Below are 19,149 nucleotides of genomic sequence, written 5' to 3' on the forward strand. Positions count from 1 at the left end.
ACTTAAATTTGAGGGGGATGAGAACTCTGCCTGTGTGCAGGAGGGCCCAGGAAGACCGAGGCTGGGACGCTGGGACAGTGACACCACAGCACAAATGGTCCCGCCAGGCCCCAGGAAACGGGGTCAGTTAAATCACTCGTGCCCACGCACACTGCAGGCCTGATTTCCTGTGCTGCTGGGACTCCGTAGTGGGGACACGGTGGCCAAGACTGGACATGGCTCAGCGTGCTGGGAAATTCACCCGGAGTTATAGCACATAACAGTTTCTGCAGCTTCAGTGTCATGATTCTGCACCCAGAGCAGTGACTCACGGAGCTGCAAGGAGAACGCCCGAGCTGCACGGGGGTGTGCAGGGCTCAGCTGCCAGGTGCATGCGCAGATTCCTCCTCTACCTTAATGTTTTATTGCCACAAATGAGCAAAAATTGGAACTGTACCTATATTCTCAGGGCATCTTCCAGCAAGGCCAGGCCAGGTGAGGCTAGCGAGCTCCTTATTTCGTTGTGCCTGAAGCACAGTATTACCCGCTGTACTAGCTGCTGTGCACTGAACACCACAGAGTGAGGCAGGTCTTCACTCGAGCTTCAAGGCTTCAACAGTGTTTTATCTGAAACTTCAATAAAGCAGAGGGAACACTGTGAAACAGAAATGGGGACAGCACAAGTCACATCAACAGGAAAGGAGTCCCTCTTCAATTTGCTGCATTGTATCTAGGCACATCTTTTGACCTCTGCTGCATTAGAGAATCAGACATGGGAAGAAAAATACCCGGCAGCTTCTCATCCACCAGGAGCCAGTGCCCAGGTACTTACTGCAATAGATTTCTTCCTTTCCCTCAGTCTGATATTAAAGTTTCTAACAATGAAATGTCATTCCCTTGAGACATTAAACAATCCAAGAGTATCACTGAACACTCCCTCCCATGCTGTTTTTATCCTAGCCTCACCGCACTCCACCGCTTCTTCTCAATCCCATCTCAGCCCTGTGTGACACGCGACATACTCCCGGGGGGCCATCAGGGTTTCCTCAAAATTAGCACCTCCCAGCAGGCCAAGCTGCCTCTGTCCTAGGCCGCTGCCTGCCCTCACCTTGTCCGGCCGTGCTTCATTTGTCAGAGGGCCGTGGGCATTTCTCCCCCACATACTGAACCAATCTATTAGAAAATGATTAGCCCACAGAGATACAAAATGCACCTTCTTGGCAATATGGGTCTGTTCTCAGCCCCAGGAGCTTGTTCCTGCCTCAGCGCTCCGCCCAGCAGTTCGAGGGACACAGCTGATCACGGGGCCATGCTGTTAACCACGTAAGATATTTTCTAAAAACTCTCCAACAACAACAAAAGAGAAAAGGATGGGGATTTTTCAGCTCCCAATCAGTTCTCCGGATCTGGAATTTCTTCAGCAATGTTGTGACCAGGAACCATCACAGGGAACTACAGCTTCTCCATGAATCACCCAAATGTGTAAATCAACCACCCATATTTTAAACAAAAAAAATATACTTGGGAGTCAATGCACACAGTCTGTTACCATCTTCTGACTAAAACTAGGAGCATATTCAAGCTGAAACAGTATATTCAAACACTTCTCAGCCACCCTCCATCCGAGCGTCTACATCAATCCAGGGAGCAGCAACCGTCCCGCTGTTCCGATGCGATCACACCTGGAATCACACCCACCGCCTGCCCCAGCTCCCTGGGACCGCGACCATCTGTTTAGTGCAACCGGCACAGCAGGAGCCCGCTCTGCCCGGGCATCTTGGTGCCAACACAGGACAAACAACCTGCATTCAAAGGCACAAGGAAATCTTCCAAGAGATGCAGTTTAGTGGAAAATTACCCATTAAAAGAAAAAAAAAAAACAGCACTGTATTGACTGAGGTTATCAAGCTAAACAACATAAATCAAAGATATTTAAAGAAACCGAAGTGGAAAGGGCATTGTAACAAGGGCACTCACCTGACAAACGAGGAGCTAGAAGAAAACGAGAGCAGCTATACAACAAGCAGGGAGTTTAGATTGCTGGGGCCTGGACAGATAGATACGGTTTCATAAGCGAAAACGAGGGTTATATAGAAAAAGTTTTCAAACAAAGTCTTACATTTGTGCAAGACCCAGTCACAAATGGGCAAGGTTGGCACTTAAAGGACAGCTGAGTGGGACAGTGCTCCATCCAGAGAACCCCAAAACTCTGCGGGTTTAAACTGCACAAATCGGAGCTTTTCTCCTTCCCTGAACAGCTAAGGTTCAGACGGACACTAGCGGGGCTCTTACAGTCTAACGCAGGAGTGCATCTGCCTCTTGAAAATGGAGGAGAGCCAGGAGGGAGACTGCAGCCATGGCACAGAGACCTACTTGGGGAACCTGGCTTAGCAGAAGAAGTACTGCAAGATCTGTGCCGACTACAGGGGGTCATCCAAGAGAGGATACGTCCGCTGGGGCACGAGGAGCTGAGCAACGCGGAGCAGCGCCCTCCCACCGAGCCCACAACACGAAGGTGCTGTCTGCAGGTGCCCCGCGGCTCCCACCCGGACACGGGCCCCTCCGCGGCCAGATGCCATCGCAAACCCTGCGGCAGCAAGCACCAGCCAGGACATTCCCGCATCCTTTTCTAAAGGTGAAGTGCAATACGATACTGCAGGGATGGAGAATGCCAGCGAACCCACATTCAGCACAAAACACAGCCAAGGCTTAAGCAACCTCTCAAAATGCTGCATTCCACCATTTTACTGCTAATTCTCACATTGTAGCCAGAGGAATCGCAAAAGCTTTCCTCAAATGAAGCTGCCCACTCTGTAGATAAACTCAGTCTAAGGAAAATGAGATGTTTACTCTTCTATTAGAAAGGAAATTAAAACAGTGACTAACTAGCTGTAGGTAAACTCAAGAGGGAGTATTATAAACTATTTGACAATAATGCAACACTCTCCCTTCCTTAGCTGTAAACACAGAGCGCACTGCGTGCATGGAGAGAGCAGTCACACACATGCACACCCCACAACACGGCATCCACACGCACTCAGCAGCCTTAGCTCCAGCTCCAAAACTGTAAGGGAAGGTAGGCTTGTCTGGGCATCGCTTTCTGAACCACTGACTCGCATGAAGAAGCAAGCCAGTCCTTCCTTGCCTCACAGACAAAACGGAATTTTAAGGAAATTATTTTTTCCCTCCTTGCCCTATCTCCAGAACAGCTTTTACCTTTTATACAGGGCTACATACAAAACTCGCTATGTACTAATTTATACTAAATACAGCAATGGCTGCTCAAGGGACTCAGAGAGAAACAGACAGTTGCTTTCCTTTGACCTGTGTATGCAAGATCTCTTTGCAAGCCTCCTTAGGAGAGGAGAACAGTCCAACGAATCTCACCTGTTCTTAGACCTCCTGGTCCTCGGTTTTCCTAGAATGGACAGTTATTTGCAAAACAACTGTAAAGATCTTATCTTTATTTTTCATGCATGTTCTCCTGTAATGCACACAGCAATTGGAGATGCACTGTTCCTTTCAAATCTACGCACTCACTTCCTAGCCTTTTAACCTGCTCTGCAATAAATGTTTACAGGATTGGGGTCTCAAGATGCACAAGCAGGGGAGCTGTCTCACCACACTTTTAAAGAATGTATTTTACAGGATCCGAAACCCAAATGTAGTCAGGAGAGCTCTTGCATTAGGACATTCACCAGGGACATGGAAAATCCTGGTTTGCCCAGTTCAGACCAGGGATTTGAACCTGCACTCCCACATCTGGGATGAGGCCCGTGACTCCAAAGGTCTCAGTCTCTCCTTTGGCTCATACATCCCCCCTTGGCCTGGCCAGTTCCATTACAGCTGAAACACTGCCATTACATTTTTGTTTTTGACAAACTGCTTTTTTTTCCCCCCCCCTTCAAAAAAAAAAAAAAGTAAAGAAAAGAAAAGAGAGAGAGAACAAACCTTGCCTATCTAATAACTCCCAGACCCCAGTGAAGGACCCCAAGCAGGCTTAGAGCTCTCTGCTAAAAAATTCCCAGGGAGATGCTTCACCTCAAAGTCCAATCTCTCCCATTCCCGTAACACAGCTTCACGACCGTATCCAGTCCCAGCTGTCATTTACACTGGTGGAGCAAGCCAAATATTACAGCAGTTCCAATAACAGCCAAGGTGCAGAGATCAGAAGCAAACCAATAACTCTGGGTTTAATTAGTCTAAGACAATATTTACCTATAACTCTTTTCACCTGGCTGGATTTTTCCATCCAATTTGTTATACAATCTGTCCTCTAGATTATTAAGTGATGATGTTTACATTCACAATTTCCTTCGCCATCCCTCTTGCAAAGCCTTTTGCTGGTTATCAAGGCATTTGTATTGAAGCACAATATCTCCCATATGTTTGGTCACGCTCATAACTCTGCGGAGTTGTTTACAGCAAGCCAGATGCAAACAGACTGAGAAAAAGCAGCCAGCCAGCTCCTGCCTCGGGCACAGACACAGGTCCTAGCCTTCGAGAGGCAACTGCACTTGAACCAGGCTGGGGCAGCTCTCAGATCCTCCAAGCTAGACATTGGGCTGGTTCACCATTTGCACACCAAGCAGAGGAGCACAAGCTCTGAGCAAGGTGATGTGGCATATTGCTGCATCCCTCCCCTCTGTTAGCATGGACACACACCTGCTTCTTCTAGGGAGGGGGCTCCACTCACTCCATCTGATGCCTCCTGGATAACCTCCACTGATCCTCTCCACGCAGCTCTTCCAGGCTGAAGGGTCCTGGCCTACTCATTGTTCTAGTACGGGAATTGCTCCATGCCCTGGATATCCACGTTGCCCTTCTGGATCCCTGCCTGTTTCATTCCCTTTCCAAGCAGTGGGGACCAGAGCCACACGCCGTGTTCAAGATAAAAATGCAGCACACTATGGATTTAAGATCAGGACAAACATACATCCACCACGGCCACAGTGAAAGCAATCTACAGAAACTGCAGGCTTCAGCCAATACTTGGATCTAGCTCAAACTTTGACCTCAGTGAAAAGGTTTCTTGGTAAAGACCACGTCTTCTGACCCATGCCCTTCCCTCACCTAAACCACACCATTTACCAGCAGGGCCTGAGCACATTACTTCTGTTTCTGATTTCCTCCTCACCAAGGAGACATTGGATTGAACAGGTCATATTTGCCTATCAAACTCCATTTAAAGCTTCCTGCATTCATATTTTAGAAAGCTGCAGGTCCAGGTTTTTCCTTTCACAGTATTCACCTGATCCTTAGCTTTGATAGTGAGCGTGTTTCCTACCACATTAACACAAGAACCTTGTATCTACAATTCTGGCAGCGAGTTCAAGACTGTTAACCAAAGCGCATGTCATTTCCTTCTTTTTCTTTCCTAATTAAAGAAAAGGACTTTGTTCATCTTTTCAGTAACAAACAAAGCTTGAAATCTATATCCATAAAACCCACTGACGGTACAGGCCCGAAACTTAGTTTACTTTTGTGTGTTTGCTTTTCAAGTTCTTTTGTGAGTTGGTATTTACTCATTCTCATTGCAGTCTTTAAGTGCTGCTTTGATTATATGTTTGGAAGCTACTACTAGCACTGAAAAAATATCATCTTACCTGCTAGTTTTGGTGCAACAGCTCACGTGGGCACTTCTTGATGGAATCAAGCATTTCTTTAATTGCTTCTCCAAATCAAGGCCTCTTTCCAAGAATAAACTCTGCTTAAGTTCTATAGGAAATAGTTTTCCATACACAGTAGAAGATTTGTCCATACAGTGCTACAGTATTATCACTTCTCGGATATTACAAAATGCTAAAGGATCTTTTAGTGAAACAGATGCAAGATTAAGACAATCACTAGCATGTTTGTATTTGCGAGGACAGATACGATTCAGTTGCACTGCAGCTCAGCCAGTCCCACTGCAGGGCTTTGCCGCCTGGTCATGCAGCTACCACTTCCCAGCAGAAACAAGACACTGATTTTTGTCTCTGGCTCCTAGGTTGGCTTGTAGCAAAGGTGGTTCAGTGTATGAGTCAAAGCAAGTGGAGAATTTCTGTCCAGTGTTAGGACACAAAGGCATTATTCGGAGTCCTAAGTCCTCTACTTCTGCGTACACCTGAGTGGACAGCCCAGAAGTCCCCATGGAGCAGAGAGTGCTGGGGACAGTGGATGGAAAAAAAAACTATATCGAATCGCACCACCTGTGCTGCAGCTAAAAGCTGCTTTTTCAGCTAAAGCAGAATTTCTCAGTCCAAAATCTCTCACAAACTAGATTTGTATTCTCATTTGAAAATGAAATGTCTGCCTACTGCCTGTCTGGCTGCTTTAGAAGGCAAAGCTTCAACATCCTCTTTCACCAGTCGTCTTTTATAAAACTCATGTTATCAAATCTTGAGTATTACAAGATGCAGTTTCTTGTCTTTCCAGGAACAAACACCCTAATTATCTCAAAAGCGGGTGCCAGGCAGACCTTTTTGGCACCAGCGCAAGTTGCAGCCAGTCCCTGCCACTTATTTGCCTGAGAATTTACTGTCTGACCATTAAATAACGCTGAAGAATTGTGCTCTCATCAGTTAAAATACTTGTAAAGTACTATGCACATGTACCCAGAGACTTCAAGGACTCTCTCCAGCCATTTCCCTGGGCTAATAGAGAATTGGCCACAATCAGCTCAGCTGCAGACACACAGCTCGCTCAGCAGACCTTCCTCCACCGTGGGCTTTTGAATTTGAAACTGGTACATGCAGCCCAGCAAGCAGGAACGAGTAGCTGTCAATCCCTTCACCAGGCTGGAGACAGCAAGGAAAATTCTGTCTTCAGTCATGCGAGCAGTAACAAAAAGGATCTCCGGTGAAATCAGTGAGGCTGGGACAGACTTCGGCTGCATGCAAAGCCTAGTCCCCGGGCTATGTCCTCGGCTGGCAGATTGCCATTCGGGTCAGTTAAGTCTCTGGCCCGGAAAGCTCAAGAGTCAGCAAGCCAACTATTCCCATCACTTACTACTGGCAGAAGTGTTACACTGCAATGTGTCCTGTCTAGCTAACGAGCCAGACTTGCACACACGCACGCACCTCCGTCTTCTCTCCCCTCTGCCCCTACCCTCCTTTAAAAGATAAGCAGACAAACAGCCACAAGTTTTGTTCTCAGTTACAGCAGTCTAATTACAGGGTATTAGAAGTGAAAGGGAGTCACTACTGCAGATTTACAAGAGTGGATTGTAGCCCACCTGCTTTTAATCATGTTTAAATAAATCCTTTCTATAAGCCATCGCCAGTCTCAGCTCAGAGCGTGACTGCTAGGCAGGTGGCTTCTCCCACGGGAACAGGAGCATCCTCGTAAACAATCAACACCATTTTACTTGTTCTACTGCAACACACTTCTATTACCCTATTGCACTGGACACGATGGCTAAGTCTAGCAGTCATTTCTCCTCTTGCACCAGTGACAATGAAATCCAGAAGTTCATTGGAAAGAAATGCTTGCACAAACATTAATGGAAAAGAAAATGGTTTGGCAAAATTTCATGAATTGGCTCCCTCATCCCCATCTCACAAAAATCACAGTTAAATTTTTAAGCGAAGTATGTGCAGTTTTTGTTTTCAAGTATCTTCACAATTTCAAAGGACAGATCTCTTCAAAAACAAAGCCAAAGACAAGAATAATATTAAGTTTACATGTAATCTCTTGATTTTTGCAGCTGGATGTCTACAATAACCACATTTCAAGTAAATTCAGAGAGACATCCTCTGTCCAGGCATGCACTTTTCTGTACCAGCCCTGTGCACTGTTGGGCACATTCAGTTCAAAGCCTCCACGTAAAATTTTTTCTAAAGCAATTTTCAGAAACAGACGTAGAGCTAAAACTCCAACTCAAGTCACTGATGCCAAAGCTAGAAGAGAAACCCCCAGGCACCGGAGCCAGCAGGGAACTGCAGGTGCCTGATCATCAGTGAGATGGATCCGACTTCTCTAGTCTCTCCCGATCTCCCTGGCCAAGTGGTTGGGACATCTTCTCTTCTGCCACAGCACCCAGATTCGCTGCTTAGCACAATTCTCCCCAGTAGTGACCCTAATCCATCGACTTCAGCAGAGTCACCATCCACCCACCACGGGGATGAACGCTGCTCCGGGTATAAACAGCCGGCTTTCCGGCACTGCAGGGCGCGCAGCACGAGGACAGCTCTAAAGCCACCAGACCCGTTACGTACACTTGCATCTAACGCTGTTTGGCAGCTCCATATTCTTGCTGCCACAGAAACATTGATTGTAATCCTATTGACTGAGACCTTTGGCTTTTCTAGAAGTCTTGTTTAATTATTTATCAACACTTACTAAATAAAATATAACATGTCCTGCAGCTGGGGTATCATTCACATGATACACATGGGATTTTCAGGCCTGCCAACAAAGCTTACACAGGAACCATATGCACCCAAAGTTAAGAGTGAGGGTGGGGGGAGAGGATGTTACTGTGTATATATCATCTTTTTGACTTAAAAAATCTGAATATTTGGATAGTTTTCTAGAAAAGAAATCAAAAAGACATTAAGTTGAAGAGTCAGTAATACAACATTGTACTCTGGGGAGAAGAAAACAGGAATCATCCCAGTGATTTGTATTTGCAGGCAGTATTTTGCACCAGTCTGCCTGCAACCAACCCCCTTCATAGGGCATCAACTTTTGGCCCAAAATCCATATATGGACCATTAAATTAAGATTACTGCATATGTTGCAGCAGCTTCTATTCCTGTTTCGCTTGTCAAAAGCGAATTTCCATGTCCATCTGTTGGCACTGCTAGTACAGCTATCTGTAGGATGCTCAAGAGAGACACAGCAACGCTTCAGGAAAAACTTTAGTCATGTCTCTATTTTCAACGCCCCATGTGAAAGCTTTATCCTGTCTGTTTTGTTCTGCAGCCATCAAACCATAAGCTACTGTCTTCTGAGATGCTAAACTTTACGTTGACAAGTATTTTGGATTCACTTAGCAAACACAGCACAGACTGACATTATTTGCACTGAAACCAGGTGCAACTTCCAGGCCTGTCTTGCTCTGAAGTAATGAATCTGTGAAAAGCTTGGTATTTCTATGGCAACAGCCACGATGCCACAAAGACGAGAGGATGGTATTTTGGCAGCCTAGAAGACAGGCTGGGTAGGGAGGAAGGAGTCTTCCCTGGAATACAGATCTCATCCCCCTGAACATTAAGAAAGAGGCTAAAAAGAAAGAAAGAAACATGAAACCTGTCCTGGGTATGAAAGCTCTTGCCAGGGTTGTCTGGAGTATGAGAGCACCTCTGCACACCTGTGCTTTTATCTTCAAGAGGAGAGAAAATAGCCCCCAGTGATTAGAAAGACTCCTTTCAGAAGAGATCAATGCAGACAGTCCAGAAATGCTGTATTAAAGCCTTCTGTTTACTTTTGATATAGGAGCATTTTAAAAAGGCTGGCTTGGGTGCTTGAGAGACATCAGAAGGTCTTCTGCAAACGGTAACTTCCATTACAAACCTACAGCCTATCAGCCTCATCTTCATTTTGTCTGAACAGTTTTGACAGATACATAAAGGCCTTTTTTTTTAATTTGGCCCTGAAAACATTTACAGCTATCAACATTCATTTTTCAGGAGATCCGAACAGTGTTAAATTAATTTACAATTTTTCTACCGATCCAAATGAGCTAGCTGGCATGGACACCAGCAAGCTGATATTTCAGAACTAAAACACAAGACCAAAAACACAGACCCAAGTTGCCAAAACATCGCTATTACGAGGCATTCTGGATTTACTTAACCACAAACTAGACTATATGGCTGGGTAGCTGGGGCACTTCATTTAAAGTGTAGAAGAGACTGGTTGTTGCCCCTATGATCTATGATAGAATTAGTGAACAGCTATATAGTGACACCCCTTTGAGCTGTTAAAAAAGAACCAGTAAATCCGATACAGATAGAAGATCGGAGGATACCAGTAAGGGAGCAGGCTCTGGTCAATCAACAGCTGCTTAAAGAAAAATTCTAAGAACAGCAAAATGTTAAATACAGCTGAGTGGCTACTTAAATAAAAACTAAGTTTTAACAGAGAAATAAACAAGACAACTATTGCTTTCAGATTTCATTTGATTATTTAATGCACTACAACTTTCCACACAGCTAATTTTCCAGATACAGTGTAGTATAGCCTACATTTTAAGGGTAACATCAGCTTTTCCACCCATTCTTGGGTGGAAATGCAATTACCTAGAAGTAGTCAAAAATATATCACAAGCTTCTTCTCTGTTAACAGTGAAGCTTGCAAAAAGAAAAAGGGGAAGAGTATGGGTTGCAAGAAAAATATTTTTAGTTGAAAGCCCAACACCTTTTTAAATCTGGACATTTCAGAGGTTTTGCTTTTTGTTTTCTAAATAAGCCTCATTTAATTTGATTAAAAAAAAAAAATCAGAGACGATTTGCTTATGTTTCTTTTCCACAATAACAAAAACAGGATTCCTTGGAAAGTCATACAGCTGCTTCTTCCATTACAGTCTGCTGACAAATAGTCAATTTTGCAGCTTTCAGGATTAGTTTGATTTATTTTAACGATATGGACCAAACAAAAACGACGACAGTGACAGCACAACTCATTTCAGCCTGGATATCTACTGCAGAGCAAGACCTTTTAAAAATAAAAATGTATTAACCATGGCAACAACCGAAGACAGAAGTCCATTTGCTTGTTGTGGTGCTCTGGGTAGTTGCCTTAGGGAGATTTTTTTTCCCCTCATTTATTGTTTGTTTACCTTTTCTAATCAGACCTTGTCTACACAAGGTTTTACCCCTTCAGCTATTGCAGTAGGACTACAGACGTGGCATGGCTTCTGCAGTAAAATCCATGGCTGTCAGGAGGTTCAGCGCATCTCACCTACACTTGAGGATCCAACCAGATCACATAAAGCCATGGCTAAAGCCCTGGTGTAGAAAAAGCCCCACAGACAAACCAGCAATGGTCTAAAGAAACAAGGACATGCAGCCTGGTGAAAGGGGAAAATTCCAGGGGTAGGAAGGAGTAGAAGGAGATTTCTGCAGTTTGGCTCTTTCTGTTACTCCCTGGAAGTCTGCATGAGCTCCTGACTTAACCTGAAGGAAGCAACAAAGCAAAAGCATAACTAAGATGGGCCCAATGAGCAGAGAACAACGGGCAAGAGAATGGACAACCAACTCCCAATTTCAGGGGTGTTGCTAAACAATTAACCTGTGGGGTCATGTTTCCTCAATTTTTTATTAATTCTAATAGAGCAAAAAATAGATGGAAAAGAATGCAGAGAACGAGTTGAACACGGAATTCAGGTAGCTGTGTGACTCTGTACAAACAGTCTCAGCTTGCTGAACCAAGGCCTCTCTGTCACATCTCACTGCTTTCAGCAGGCACCAAGATAGGAGAAATCTGAAGGAAAGTGGAAGCACCTGGTACCTGTGTGGGCAAAGAACCAACATCCCCACAAACGTCCTGAGGCAGAGCTCAGACTGATGAGTCCACAGAAGGTCCCAACAGTAATGTAAAGTCTCTGCTCTGCATGAGCACTGCACGCTTGCTAAAGGGCTGCTGAAGAAACAGATACGAGACTGTCAAACACCGACGTCGTGAGCCCATGCTGGGTTGGCTGGCAGCTTTTCACTAGCGCAGAAAGTCTTTTCACATACCCCACCTCTCTCCTTCAATGCACACTTTATTTTTACTTGGCTCTGCCAATAAACTGTACAATATGGTTATTTTACAAAAAGCCAGGGAACTTTCCCATGTTATCAGAAGGGCATGTCATAACCCTCAGCTCTTCTCCTCTAGGCACGAGGTGCACTTTCTCCCTGCACACAGATGCCTGTCCAAAGTAAATGTATACCCAGACAAGAACGAGGCCCTGCCTGCAAAATCCAGCCCCTGGAGAAAGAGCAAAGGGTAGCTGGGAGAGAAGCCCACTACTGAATGCTGGCCCAAAAGATGCTCATGTGCAATAACAACCTGCAGAAGCCAGGGCACAGGCTCCGGCAGGAAGCTCACATTCGCTGGCCAAGCTGTTTAACTGGCACGCTGAGCACTGGGCAGTCCTCGTCTCTGATCCTGCAGCAGCCATCGATGCACAATCTGCTGTTTTGGTCTCTCTCCGTTCAGGAGGAGTTGCAGACAGACCGTCTTAATGAGATGTCAGCTTTATCTACAATGCTAAAATAAATGTCATACCCTTTTTCTGGTTTAATAGCTGTTGTCAAGGCAACAAGTAGCATTCCTCACCACCACACCCAGCACAGGATTAAAGGTGCAGAAGTGATCTGGATAAACAGCCAAACACCGCTCCATCAGATTCCCAAAACCTCCCAGCCACAGGTCTTTTCATCCTACTCAGTGCAGCGTCTCCAGCAGGGATGCTCCACTTCCCTGAGCTGTACATCAAGATGATCATAAGACCAAAACTGAAAAGACACACATCATACACCCCAAAAGCCCAGGAGAGATGACCTGCAGGGATAAACCACAGGCAGGAGATAACAACAGCTCCCCAACAAGCCTGTCCTCCATCACAAGGCAGAGCTGGAGCCCAGGTTCCTCAGCAACGGGTCCCATGAAACTCGGCCGCTTTGGACTCGGTAGTCATGGACGGCTGGCTCAGACTGCCCTGCGGGCCCACGCAGCCCAGCAAGCCGGCCACGTGGCCTGCTTCTGTCACATAAGCAACGTACAAACGACCTGGCAGATCAGGGAGGCCCAGAGACCCCCAGCTCCATGCCGAGATCTACTGTTGCTCACTGTATTGATGCTACACATATTACAAACATCGACCTTTGTCCAGCAAATGCACAGACCAAGTGAGCTTGAGGCAGCTCAGCACAACTAATAGAAGAGGTGGAAAGACGCCCGAGAAGATGCCAGAGGAATAAGCAGACTTAAAATGACACCCAACACACAAATACACATGTGCACATTTCCCATTTCCTCAGCTTGGTGTTGGAACAGCCCAGAAGCACTGTCCACGCAGGGCTCATAAGCACTAGACCATCTCCCAGTACATGAGAGGACATTTTGCTGCAAATAAGGGTTTGTCCCACCCCAGCTCTCTAGGTGGGCAGTATTTTCCCACTCAAGAGATACCCCTTTTCCCCCTGCATAAAGTCAAAGCTCGTGAGCCTGGCTCTGCCCCGAGTACAAGGCAATTTTCAAAAGACAGGGGACAAAGGAGCTGGCTTTTCTGGTGCCAAAATAAGCTGTTGCTGTGAAGATACCTCCCCTGCTGCTTATGCACCCAGTAACCGCGCAGGCACCTTTCACTCGACAGGTTCCCTCTACCGGGGCTCACGGTGGACAGACGAACGAGACGGATAAACCTGCCCGGTTTGGGCTTTTTTTTCCTCGCAGGTTGTTAAATTTGATGCAGTGAACCACAAACGCAGCAAGCGCCGGAGCCAGCGGGACCCCGCAGAGGGCCCGAGCCGGGCGGCGCGGCGGCTCCCGGCCTGCGTGGGGCGGCCCCGCGCGGGGGGTGGTCCCGCGTGGCCCCCCCTGCCCTCCCGCCGCCCCCGGGCGCTCCGAGCCGCGCCGAGGTCCCGACTGCGGCAGGGGACGATGCGAACGGGAGCGGGCGGCGGCGGTCGGGCAGGGCCGGCCCCGCGGAGCGGCCACCGCCGGGGCCGGGGGCTCCTGGCCGCGGAGCCGAGGCTCCGCCGAGGCACCCACCTCCTTCTTGACGGTGCGCAGCAGCCGCTGCCGGGTCTCCGCCTCTGTGGGGAGAAGGGGGAGAGGCCCGTTAGCGCGGCCCGCCAGCGCGGCGCCGCCGCCCGCCCGCCCCCGGCCCGGCGCCCGCCCTACCCGCCGGGGCCGCCGCCATGGCCGCGCTCCTCCGCCCCGCAGCGCCCGCAGACTGGCGGCAGGGCGAGCCGCGCGCGGCCGGCGGCGCCACCTGCCCGCCCGGGGGCGGGGCCGCGCCGCCGCCCGCCAATCCGCGAGCGCCGCCGCCCGCGCGCCGGCCCCCAACGGGCACCGGGCAACGCCCCCCCCCCCCAACGGGCAGCGGCCGCTTAACGGCAACGGCCCCAACGGGCAACGCCCCCCCCCCTCAACGGGCAGCGGCCGCTTAACGGCAACGGCCCCAACGGGCAACGCCCCCCCCCCCCAACGGGCAGCGGCCGCTTAACGGCAACGGCCCCAACGGGCAACGCCCCCCCCCCCAACGGGCAGCGGCCGCTTAACGGCAACGGCCCCAACGAGCAACGCCCCCCCCCAGCGGACAGCGGCCCCTCAACGGCAACGGCCGCTTAACGGCAACGGCCCCAACGGGCAACGGCCCCCCCAGCGGGTAGCGGCCGCTTAACGGCAATGGCCGCAATGGGCAACGCCCCCCCCAACGGGCAACGGCCCCCTAACGGCAACGGCCCCTCAACGGCAACGGCCCCAACGGGCAACCCCTCCACAACGGGCAGCGGCCGCTTAACAGCAATGGCCCCCAATGACAATGGCCCCCCCCACAACCAGGCACCCCTCACAACCCATCCCTGGGCGCCCCACAAACAAGCACCCCCAACAACTGCTCTCCCCCCTCTACTGGGCCCCTGCACCCCTCCAAAACAGGCACCTCCACACCCAGGCATCCCCCAGCCGGGTCCCAGCACCCCCAGAGTCCCCAGGGCCACCAGGCCACACGGCCACTGTGCCCAGGCCTCCCTGGGGACAGCGAGGGGCCTGGGCAGGAGGCAGCAGTGACCTGCCACCACGGAGGGGCCTCCATCGTGCGCCTGGCACCGATAGTGAGTGGTCAGCGCAGGTCTCATTCCTGCCCCAACAGGCGAGTGGCCTGTTTGCTAACATCAGGCATCCAGAAGCCATGACACAGGTCCCCACATTCCTGCGGAATGACTTGAAAAAAAATTCTGCATTGAAATAAAAATTGGGGGCTCCTTTGCCTGGTTCACTGTTGGGCGTTGGGCAGTGTTCCTCAGAAGGGATTGTCAGCTCTGTTGTCCTAGGGAGGGGAAAGCAGAGAGCCTCACGCTGAGGAAACGGGGCAGAAGGGAAATACAAAACACAACAGAAATCATGCCGATGTTGGGTGGAGGGACGATGGCCACAGGCAAGCAAAAGCAGGCTGCAGGTTGAGAGGGTCTGTGATTTAACACCAGTCCCATGGTTTTGTTTAGATGCTGGTGGAAATCTTGCAGCATCTTGCCACAAGCGGGCATGTGCTGGGGACACTGGGGCCGAGGTGGCAGTGTTTGGCAGGAACTACCCCTCGGTATCGCCCCTTTGCTGAGGCAGCCTGCCAGAGCAATCATTTCAAGGGAAGTAGCAGCTAGGAGATAATCCACTGATATCTTGGGCTTTACAGAGGCTCAGGAGCCAGAAACATAAAGCCAGATCCCGCAGGTATGAAGTGCAAAGTTCTTTCCCTTCTGCAAAGCCACATCGAGCTACACCCACCAGCCACGTGTCTGTTGGCTCTTCTGCACCAGGAAGACAATAATGAGCTGAAAAGGTCTATTCACATGGGACCTGGAGATGCCTCCTATCAAAATCATAAACACTTTAGAAAAAGCCCTGCCTAGCAGTGCTCATTAACATATTTTCTGTTTTTCTGTTCCCTCATTTGATGTTCCAGGACATTTCCATAGAAACAGGATCTTTGTTCCTTAGCAGTCCAGTTTCCAATAACTACAAACCACATTAGCGCGAGGGCAGCTGCTCCCGGCTCCACCGCACACACACAGCTCGCGGCCGTCAGCTGTTGGCAGGTCAGTGCTGCAGCCTCTGCCGGGCCTTGCTCTCCTTGCTTGGAAAGCAAGTTAATTCTGGCCATACAGAGTGCAGCAAGAGGTCTAATCACACCTGGGCGATGCTCGGAGGGGGCCTCCTGTGTCGGTGTGGAGCACCGTTCCCACTTCCTTGGGGCCTTCCTTCCGGCCGGTCTCGTGGGCCAGCGGAGGGAGCGCAGGGAGCCGGAGCGCAGAGCAGAGCAGGGCTGTGCAGCTGGGGTCCCATTCGGCAGCACTGCGATCGGCACGAGAGCAATCATGCAGCGTGGGCAGGAGTCCCACGGTCGCTCTCCGATCACCGTGGCCCGCTCCTCCAGACACGAGCTGCAAGCGAGGTCCTCCCCAGCGGTGCAGTCCCAGCCTGCCGGCTGCCATCCTGCTCATCCGGCTCCTGAATGCTGCCCTGAGAGAGGAAGCCTGTTCCCTTGCAGTCCTCCCTGGGGAGGCACAGGCGTCCTCTCGGCCTCTCGGCCGCGTTCAGGTCCTGACTGCCGGCGCATGGCAGGTGAATGCACTGTGAGGCCACGGACCTTGCGAAGTGCAGTGCGCTCACCTCCAGCCTGTTACAAATTCCCACCTCCGTGAGCTCCCTGGGTTACCTGCCATGCCTCCGCAGCACCGACCGCCTGAGCCGGGCCAGCTCTCCCTCCTCCGGCACTGCTCCTGGAGCTGGGCTGCGTTTTCCATGCAGTCAAGGCACCTGCATTTGCTGTGTGCTTGCAGCTAGTTGATGGCCCTGAAGATAGCGGGAACCACTGATCCCGACGGCCCCCCTCTGCTGTCCGTTCTGGGCATTGATCCAGCAGGATGTGGCTCTGCAAAAGGATGAGAGGAAATCCTGGACTCAGGATAAATTCACCCTCTTCTGTAGTTTACCTTTTGCACAGGCCCCTGAGAATAGCTATGCAAACTGTTCCGGAGGAAACCTGTTTCCTTTTATGTTACTTGGGGCTTGCTGCTTTTCAATGTTTATTTGCTTGCGAAATATCCTGTTGACAGAGATGATGACAGCCCAAATGTTGCTAAACTGTAGCAACAGCGCTGGCTAGCTTAGGGGTGCCCTGCTGTTGTAAAATGGGATGCAAACAGAGCCCAGCTGCGTTCTGGAACTGGGATCGAGTCTGGCCAGGACCAGATGCCACTGGGACTGAGGCCACTAACTCCTGTGAGCAGTTGCTGATTTTTGACTTGACACTCGAGATGCTCTTCTCAGACCTGGGAGTCACCCACGGCCTCCAGGCTAGCCGACCTCCAAGTGGCACAGAACTTGGCATGGCACAACACTGCTTTTGCACCTGGTTTGTCGGTACAGCAGTATTTCTGCTCCCCCAGATGCGCTGGCTGCTGAAGCCCCCGCGCAGCAAACCCCGGCTGCCTGCTGTCACAAGATGGCACCATCGCATCTGCTTTGCCGAGCAGCCTCCCGCGCGAGGGGTCTGTGCTCGGTACGGAGGGGAGAGCGGGTAAGGCCTGGTCGGATGGGCTCCCCTTCCCCGCTGAGGAGCACGGAGCTTGCCGTTGCGATGAGAAGGACCAACGCTGCTAAGAAGCAGCAGCCCGGGGCTTGTTAGCTCAAGGCCCTTAGAGCTGAGACCGGCCAAATGCTCCATGGGGAAAGAAGCAGGTGTTGAAGCACTGAATTGACCACACAAAGCATGCTCAACAGTGAAATATTCTCTGCTTTAAAGTGGGTTTCTCCTGTGCCTGTACCTGCACGCACCCCATTTAGCTGGGGACAGAAGAGTATCACAGTACTGCAATGTTCATCCAGAGGAGCTGCACGGCCTGACACAGAGTTTGTCCTCAAGTCAGCGGTTTTTTATGCAATTATCCCAGCACAGCAGGCCTTGAACCTGAACCAGGCTTTAAACCAGTGTGCAATATGCTGATGGCTCAGAAGGAGCTCGGGTTGTGTTCAGAATTAGCTCACACAACTCGCACGTGGCTTTGCTGCTGTGAGATCCTGACTGTCAGATTTATTTACGACAGCAGGTCCTATGGTGTTGCACGGACGATTAAGACAGGCTAATAAACAATCATAATGAAAGCATCAAGGCCTCATAAAACCTCGTGTAGGAGCTCCATCAGATAGCAACAGTGAATCACATCACTGAGGGCAGTGACAGCCTATCCACTCCTGTGACCCAGAGCTGTGGGTGAGACAGAGCGGAGTCATGTCTCTGCATGTCTGATGCCAAAACTGAAAAGGTGTCAGGTTCCCCAAGGGCGAAGGGATAACACGGCCGCATCGTGTCGTGTCACTCCTTTGAGTGTCATGTCGTGTCATGTCCATGTTGTGTCATGTCACTTCTTTGACCTCTGTAAGCCCTCTGGTCTGGGGTGAGACTATCTGTACCACCACACACGCTTAAACCAAAGGCATCTGCCGCTGTGCCCAAGGAGAGGAGAGGAGTGCCTGGGCTGCTCCACAAGCTTTGAGTTTGGCCTTGGGCGGGCAGGCCAGTTTCTCCTGCCTGTTTCTCATTTTTGCCACTGCGAAAATGGTATTGCAGACGTTGACCTGTCTCTTGATTTGTGTGTGAAGCTGAGTGAAGCAGCAGACCTTTCCTTCCCCATGTAGAGGGACCCGGCAAAAGCATGGAGCACGTAAGGAGCTGTTCAGGTTAGTGCCTGATCCAGGAAAAAGTCTCTGTCCAAGCTGAGCCAAAACAACTGTTCTAGAACTTATTTAGAACTTATTTTAGGGCTCAGACAACTGCTACAGCACCCAACGCAACCCTTCTGCAGCTCTGCCGCAGTGCTCGTGCTCCGACCAAGCGCTGCCCGGCCCCCCCGTGCCCGTGCGGGCAGGATCGGGCCGAAGGCGGATGCCGGGGAGCCCGCGCTCCTCTGCAGACCCGCCAGGCTCGGGGCAACGACCGGCTGGTGAGCCGGACACGGATGCGCAGCCCGCGCGGTGCGATGAAGCGCTGGCAGAGGGAAGCCCGGAGGGGCAGGAAGATCATTTTGCTTCCTGGAGATGAACCGTAGCGTCTCTGTGCAATCTGCAGTCCTGTCAATCTCCCCGCGCTGCTGCAGGCTAACCAGCACCGGGCGGGCAGCCGCCGCTCGCGCGCCGAGGGAGCCCGGGGAGGACCGGTCTCTTCCCAACGTGCTCACAGCACACAGGGCTGTCTGAGCCCACGGTCCCTTCACGGAGCCCGTAACAGAAGACTCTCACTGCTTTCACTCAGAGAAAGCCACTGCGATACGCCAGTTCCCCAACCCTTCTCCTCTGGGGTTGACAAGAGTCGCTGGCCACCAGCCTCTGCCGTTTGTTTCACTGGTCGCTCTGGACCGTTCCTCCCCGCACACCCAGCGCCTGGACGGAAACCAGGGCCTGTCCGTGCCGTGTCCCTGCAGGCCTCCATGCCGCCGTCCTCAAGCGATGGCTATTTCACCGCTTCCTAGC

General features: G+C 50.5%; 1 protein-coding gene across 7 annotated transcripts in view; it reads right to left on the bottom strand.

The window, feature by feature from the left end:
* Positions 1–13,883, bottom strand: part of SGSM1 (small G protein signaling modulator 1) — a 51,594-nt gene extending 37,711 nt beyond the window's left edge. For 5 of the 7 annotated variants that reach the window (XR_010392016.1, XM_064521871.1, XM_064521870.1 and 2 more), the window contains exons 1-2: positions 13,801–13,883; positions 13,669–13,712 (exon numbers count right to left, since the gene is read on the bottom strand). Coding sequence is in view for 6 of the 7 variants with exons in the window: in XM_064521871.1 (XP_064377941.1) it covers positions 13,669–13,712; positions 13,801–13,819 (63 nt within the window). In the remaining variant the exon portion in view is untranslated. The remainder of the gene's footprint in view (positions 1–13,668; positions 13,713–13,800) is intronic. The other 2 variants (XM_064521873.1, XM_064521872.1) reach the window with 1 other exon arrangement.
* Between the last annotated feature and the right edge of the window lie 5,266 nt (positions 13,884–19,149).

Source organism: Dromaius novaehollandiae, chromosome 17, assembly GCF_036370855.1.
Source record: "Dromaius novaehollandiae isolate bDroNov1 chromosome 17, bDroNov1.hap1, whole genome shotgun sequence".
NCBI classification, from domain to species: domain Eukaryota; kingdom Metazoa; phylum Chordata; class Aves; order Casuariiformes; family Dromaiidae; genus Dromaius; species Dromaius novaehollandiae.